The 7,509-nt window shown below is 48.2% G+C and overlaps 1 protein-coding gene across 1 annotated transcript; it reads left to right on the top strand.

Annotated features, from left to right (window-relative positions):
- Positions 1-5,789: 5,789 nt before the first annotated feature.
- Positions 5,790-7,188, top strand: LOC125758865 (uncharacterized). The gene has a single exon (XM_049416556.1). It carries the CDS (start codon positions 6,022-6,024, stop codon positions 7,186-7,188), a length of 1,167 nt encoding a protein of 388 aa, XP_049272513.1. The 5' UTR covers positions 5,790-6,021.
- Positions 7,189-7,509: the final 321 nt, after the last annotated feature.

The following is a 7,509-nucleotide window of genomic DNA, read 5'->3' as shown; positions in this document are numbered from 1 at the left end:
GAATGCCTACGGCAAGTACGGTAAAGTGCCCACTGCACCACAATTATTATTTTTGCGAATCAGCGAAGGGCCCACTACGCGTCCGTAAGGCAACACGATATCCTACGCAGCTGTTCACTTTGTTAATACTTTTGCTGCTGACGATGATACTTTTGCTGCTGACATATGGCTGAGCGTTTTGTAATGGGTGGGCCTTTAATATACCCACTCGTTGCGCTATTCACATGTTCTGACGTCTGGCGCAATTCTACAGTTCTGCCACACAATAATACGAGCGTTAAGGCGACTCCTTCCACGGGGCGACACCCATATAACGTTTTTTCCGAAGCAGCGTAAATAAATAGCGTGTCTGTATCAGGAGAAAGATACATTTTCCGAACTCGTTTTAGTACATCATGCCCTGGAAGGTCAGAATATAATGAGCGGTAAAGCGTAGGTTGAAAAAGCATGGATAAGAAATCCTTGTAGAGTCTTTTACAAACTCCATACTGCCGGTGAAATCATGGTTGCAGAGGAAATGTATTTTTGTTTCTTCAGTTAACTCTCGTCTCTGCGATGTACCAGAGACAGTCGAACACTGTTTTATTAGCTGCAAAGATGCCATTCTGTTTTGGGACATCCTTCAACGGACTGTTCAAAAATATTTTAACATTAACTCACATGCTATACGTTACCTTCTCCCAACGTCTCTTGATGAAGTGCCCTTTGACATGTTTTTCCTTATGGGACTGCACAGCCTGTGGAAAACGCGCATGCAAGACCGTAATGCAGAGCTAACCACTATTTCAAGTATGATTTCATAGGTATGGCTCTCCATCTAAAGGACATTTACGAAGAACGTGACATCAGACCAGACTGGCACACCATCTTGATGAGGTGTTCATCCTTACCAGCCTCCCTGTGTGAAGAGCTTTGAAGATCTTTTTCTTTTTCTCTGGACTTGCACAGTATATATGCACGTAAGCATTTGAATGCTTGTGCAGTGCTTGTGCGAATATTGTCGCTAAGTGAATGCATCACTACGTCATAGCGTTTGTGATAATTTCAAATACGCATTAAAATAAATACCATTTAAAAAAAAAGAGCGTGACTCTGCTTGAACCCGTCATTTTTTATTTATTTTATTTGCATCTTTCTCGATTTTACGGTCACGGACAAAACTCTTCACTAACAACCAACGACGCCGTCACCGACGCCGACACTTGAATTTCTGCGAAACTAGCTCTTTCACAATATCATGTTATTATAACTTGGAAGACGGGTGAAATAACAACCAGGCGTCACATAGTGCCAATTGCGCAACCAGCCAGTCATTGAATGCTTCCAACACTTTACAAAATGCTCAGCCATAATTCTTCATCGTCATCAGCCACAGCACAAAGTGCGCATAATGCATTAGAGATGCATAGCGGGTACCATGGGTCTCCGAAATGACAAAAAACAGCATAGTGGGTGCTTTCATACTTTATGGTGTAGTGGGTACCTTGCATGTGTACAGTACTCACGGATTGAAGCAGGACAATTTAGGGCTAAGTAAAGCACATACTTCCGTTTCCACCGTCTTCAGTTCCGTTTATATCAGGGTAATTTTGATTAGAACGCGCAGATCAGAGCCAACATTATCTTTAGAGGCCATATTTGTTGCGACATCACGCGGTTATCTCGAGCTATTGCGAATAACAGTTGCTATACTAAAAAAAATTGACGTCGCGTTTGAATCCGTGAGCACTGCACTAGCATTAGTTGCCCCAGGAGAGTCAAGAACTGACTCTAGAAAGGCCACTCTCTCAACTTTCGCTGGGACTGTGCTTTGTGTTTCGCGAGGGCCTGGCGATGTTTTAACGCGACAGCGTTAGACAGCTGGTGTCGCAGAAATTCCGGTGTCGGCGATGGTGTCGGTGACGGCGTCGTTGGTTGCGAGCGAAAAATCGCCCATGACCGAAAAATTGAGAAAGATGCAAATAAAATAAACAATAAAAATCTTCTGTCCCATTGAGGATAGCAACCGGACAGTTTGCGTGGCAAGCAGGTGTCCTACCACAAAGCCACGATGTTACTTGCAACGGCTTCGGAATAAAAAAAAGCACTACATAAATGTCATGTAGTGAAAGGAGTCTCCTTAACGCATTTTGTTCGACAGGTGTCACGACGAAAATGAGCCCATTCAGCGATTTGTAGGCGCATTGGCGAGGCCATCAAACTACGTTTTTTGCGCGACGCCATGCTTCGAAAAATGCCGGGATAGTGCAGCCATCGCCGCTAAAAAACACACACGAACTTTCAAACAGCTACAAAAATGGACAACTATGTCCATCTAGCGGAAAACATATCAAGCCAACGCCTGCTTTCTAGAGGAGGCGTTGATTAAGCTAACAGCAAAGTTAGATAATGTGCTGTCATCTGTGAGGCATTGTGAGAAATATGACTCGACTCTTGCACAGGGAAGTGCTTTCGATCGAAAACCTGTACCATTACTATAGATACATCGCGCGCGCGCGTGTATGTCTGTGTGCGTGTGTGTGTGTAACAACACACAATAATAAGTATGCACTTAGTGGTTGAAGTGCGCACTAGGGGCCGGACTTCGCTATGGCGTTCAACCCCCAATTTTTAGCTGTCTCTTCCTTTTCTTATTTCTTTCTCTTTACATATCTCTCTGTAGTTGGTCTCGGATGCTATGTTTTTCTCTCTTTATCTCTTGCTTTCAAACTCTTTTCTTATCTCTCTATTTCTTTCTCTGTCTTCGTCTTTTACCTTTTTTCTTTCCTTTATTTGTATCTTTTTTCTATTTGATTTTTCGCATTTGTTTCTCCATCTCTCTGTCTTTCTTTGTAGTCGAACTCTTGCCTTCTATCTTTTTCTCTGGTTCTTCCCTATCTATCTATCTATCTATCTATCTATCTATCTATCTATCTATCTATCTATCTATCTATCTATCTATCTATCTATCTATCTATCTATCTATCTATCTATCTATCTATCTATCTATCTATCTATCTATCTATCTATCTATCTATCTATCTATCTATCTATCTATCTATCTATCTATCTATCTATCTATCTATCTATCTAACATCTCACACGTGTAATCTATCTGATTAGACGTGTCAGTTATCAGATTTCGTAGGCTTTTAAAGCCAGAAAAAACGAACACGCTATCAGTACGTTGTTGGAAATAGCGCAATTAGATGTAATTTGAACGTGCCTACATATGCCTCGGTCACATTTTAATGATTGTGTAAGTATTTGTCTAGCTAGAAACATAATTAGGACTCATTACCTAAACGTCAATAAAGAAAAAAAGAGTAGTGGCGTCTACAGTGTACTGGAACAACATGCACTAGGACTGCATCGTGTAACGACGTTCGTCTTTTTTTTTTAATCATGCTGCCTGATACCTGGGACGCCCTTTATGTATAGTAGCATTTCCATGGCCAAAGCAGCACATATGCAAAGCAATTTTCCGATAATTCATGGACTGCAAGCGAGAAACGAGAGAAATATTTCGACGCGTAAATTTCAGCCGTACAAGGGGATATTGCCGCGCGCGTTTCTTTTTGTCATTTTTATTTCGTTGAAGCGCAGCCGCCGCCTTGCGCAAGCCACGCCCTAATGTATCAGAACCTTCCAGTTTACCTTAGAATCTTCTTACATGCTTGAGCGCGCAAACGCGAACAGTTGAGATTATTCTCGAACTAACGCGGCCATCAGCGATAAGGCACGAATGTTCGATGCTGCATGTATAATTGCCGACGCGCCTTACTGCAGAGCACATTATCGACGGCCGACGCTCTGCTAGCCGCTATCAGTGTGCGGTGTGTATTGCTGTAGTTTAACTTTCCGTTTCCCGGCCACAAGTTCGGCCAAATAGTTTCATCTTGGACACGCCGACTGTTGCCTTAGTCGACGTCATGACCTCGTGACATCTGGGGGAGGTGCTTCCGGTCCATGTATTGAACGCCCCCCTCCAACCGTGAGCCAAACACACACCGTCAAGGGAACATCGACGCAAACCAGCGAGCCAGCCGCAGGCAGCAAGGTCTTCCAGCAGAATACGAATCCCTACCCGACAAGACCAAGACCGCAACGACGACGACGACAAGCAACATGACGACTGGTGTGCCACCTCAAAGAATCGTCATGAATCAGCCCAGGGAGCCACCGACTTTCCGCGGGTCACTGTTTCAAGACCCGGAAAGCTGGTTGAGAAAATACGGCCGAGTTCAATTCAACAACAGGGACTGTGATGAGAAACTTAGGGACGTATATTTCGCGCTTGAAGTTAGAGCCAGGACCTCGTTCGAGAAATAAGAGGCCACCCTGATGACCTGGGATTTATTTCGCGCCACGTTCCTGGGAACCTTGACAAGTATCGTGCGTAACGAAAGGGTGGAAACCTTGTTGGGAAGCCCTGTATAGCTCCCAAATGAGAACTTAAGTGACCGGTCTCTTCCCTCACGCCGACCCCGCCATGTCTAAGGAAAAGAAACTCCATTTCTTGATGCGGGGAGTGAATCAAGAGCTCTTTACCAGACTTGTACGCAACCCACCAAAGACGGTCACGGAGTTCGTTTCAGAGGCCACAAGAATTGAAAAGGTCCTAGAAATGCGTACGAGACAATACAACCGCTCAAAGCGCAGTGAAAAAGCGGTATGCATTTGTGCCGCTCTCCTAATAAGGAGCGGAGGTCGCGAACAGGATTATTAGACTGAGGTCAGGGATCAGTCTTTGAGGTAATTTCTTCCAAGTTTTTCTTTGACCGAAAAGAAGGCAAAAAGAAACTGGCAAATGTATGACAAGATGTGCGATGCGGGCTTGCTGGTCAGGAAGCCCGGCGGGCTTGACACTACTGTATGATCCTACTGCAATCATTTGGAGCAGTGCCGTACATTGTTCATGTAACCTTTTTCAACACAGGTTTTGTAAGCTTCTGGAAGAAGCCGATCTGGTTCTTGTAGCGGCGGTTCACCAGAAATTCATGCTCTACTGAATATTGGAATAACGGAAAGCTGCGACAACACATCTTCTTGAAGAAGATTGCGATGCGTTGGAATTGCTCAATGAAAATGCAGTAAGCAGTGACGAAAGCGACGAAGAGGACTTTTTTACAGTTCCATCAAGCCTCTTCTTCGTCCGCCGAGGAGCAACATTGGGTTAAGGATCCCGGAACGAACCTCAGTCATCTGGCCAAGTTCCCCAACATCAAGAAGATCTTTGTGCAAGAGATTACGCTGATTCCGGCCAGCGCACCGAGTGAACGTGTGTTCAGTAATGGGCGTGACATATTCTCGATCAAGAGAGGGAAGCTCTCTGATGCCAACACTGGAAAAGAACTCATGCTAAGTGCAAATGAATTTCACAAATAAATTAACGGACATGAAGGGTGCAGACACAAACAAGTTGGTGCAACAAAATGAAGCTTGCAAAACGATTGCTGCTGTTGGGCCGGAAAGTTTCCTTTTTTTTAGGTTTCCTTCGTGCAGGGTTATTCCACGTGCTCATTGTGGGAACCACGCCCACCGGCTATCGCGAGATAGCAACACGTGCTGCGCAGAGGCGGTGCGCGTGGCCCATCTGCGCGGCTTAAAAGGGGCAGCCTGCGCGTCGCCCGAGAGAGACGTGCCTGGGACGCCAGGAAGGACGGATGCTGCCACCCGCGTTGACCGATTGCTGCTGCCGCCGATCATGGTCGTCGCCTCGTCGTCTCGTGTGCCTGGACCGACCCCGCCGTATGCAGCGCAGAGTTAAATAAATTGTTGTTGTTGTTTGTTGCGAGTTGAAGCCTCCGTCTTCCTTGCTTTGACTGCGGACGGGACGCAGCAAGCCCAGTACCCACAGTTGGCGCCCAACGTGGTTTTTGCTCCCGCCCGTAGGAATAGCACGGTGGACGTAGGTCCAGTCCCTCGTCTTGTTCGTTGAGTCTCCGGGTAGCGCACTCTGGTGCGTGTTGTTTTGTGGCGCGTTTTTTTTTTCTCTTCAGGGCGCAGGCAGACGGAAAGCACCTCCGGTCCGGGACGATCATGCCGACCGGCGGCAAGCAGGATTCTTCGCACGAGCAGGCTGACCAGCTGCTGGCACAGCAGATGAACACATTTCAGCGTGTCGCTGAGTTGTGCAACACGGTCATGGACCGCATCGGCACTCGGGCCGGCGAACCACAGCTCCTACCTCCGGCCACGCTACCCACGTACACGGGTTACGACGACCCGAAATCGGTGGCTGACTTCCTAGAGGAAATGGACAGGTATGTCAGAGCGACCGGTGCCTCGGAAGCGCACGTGATGGCTCGAATCCTGCCGTTGGCTTTACGGGATGCCGCAGGACGGTGGTGGAGGCTACAAACGCCTTTCACCACTTGGGCAGAATTTGAACAGCGCTTCCGAGAGGAATTTCTGCCCCCTGGGTACGAGCTGCGAGTCCAGCGTGAGCTCGAACTAAGAACCCAGCATCCGGACGAAAGTTTGCTCGAGTACGTCCGGACGATGCAGGAACTGCATCGCCGAGCAGCACCGACTGCCTCGGAAAGGGACCAAGTAGCTCGGGTCATTCGGCAGAGTCATCCCAGATTCAGGCCATTTCTTTATGGGCGCACATTCGAAACCCTTGAGCACCTCGCACGGGAGGCCCGCGGTGTACAAGACGCCCTGTTAGCTGAGAGCACTTACGTGCCACCGCCAGCGCCGCAATCTGCTCTTGAGCCGTCACTGGCTTGGCGCGCCCCCGTAGCCAGTCCCTCATGCGACCTGACGAGCCCAAACGCATTCACGGCTATCTCCTCCCGCGCCCTGGACCCCTTCGCACATGAGCAAGGGCGGCGCGGGGCCCCTTTGAAAACCGTATCAGGGGTAAGCTGTCCCTGGGAGCAAGTGTCCGTGGAGCAGCGTCATAGTGCAGAGCGCTCGCTCCTTACTCGAGCCATACAAGAGCATAGTCGGTCGGACCCCCAGTCCCGATACGCCGGGTTCACAAGTCCTGCGCGAGCCGACTGCGACAGGCGCTCCTGTTATGGGTACTCCGGGAGCCACTCCGCCGAAAGGCGTGATTTCAGTGATAGGTTAACTGGCCAACGCAGACATACGCATGTCGTATGCTACCAGTGCGGTCAAACTGGTCATGTGAGGCGGCAATGCTTTGCGCGCCGTAGCGCGAATGCAGGTTCGAGAAACTGCTTCGGCCGGCGACACTAACCACTGGCGGTGTGTCGCAGCCCACGGCCGTAAATGCCAGGAGCGTGCAAAGCCGTCCGGAGCGTGTAATGGACGAACATCAAGCTGGTGAGTCAGTCATCGTTCCCTCTGTTTGCCGCGTAACGCAGGCGCAGTCTCCAGAGCCGACGATGAAAGTTAAAGCGCTGGGCATTACCGTACCTGCTCTTCTTGATACCGGTTCAGGAATCTCGCTAATCGGTGACGTGTTGCTTGAGAAGTGTAAAGCTAAAAAGATGAAGTTTCGTAACACAAATGTTCAGTTGCGAATGGTATCAAGCCACGTATCAAACGCTGAGGGTT

Source organism: Rhipicephalus sanguineus, chromosome 6 (genome assembly GCF_013339695.2).
Source record: "Rhipicephalus sanguineus isolate Rsan-2018 chromosome 6, BIME_Rsan_1.4, whole genome shotgun sequence".
NCBI classification, from domain to species: domain Eukaryota; kingdom Metazoa; phylum Arthropoda; class Arachnida; order Ixodida; family Ixodidae; genus Rhipicephalus; species Rhipicephalus sanguineus.
The sequence above is the reverse complement of the archived record's forward strand: the minus strand, read 5'-3'. Positions and strand labels throughout refer to the sequence as shown.

Coding starts and splice junctions, on each gene's coding strand:
- LOC125758865 (XM_049416556.1), top strand. CDS start 6,022: ATGCCGACCGGCGGCAAGCAGGATTCTTCGCACGAGCAGGCTGACCAG.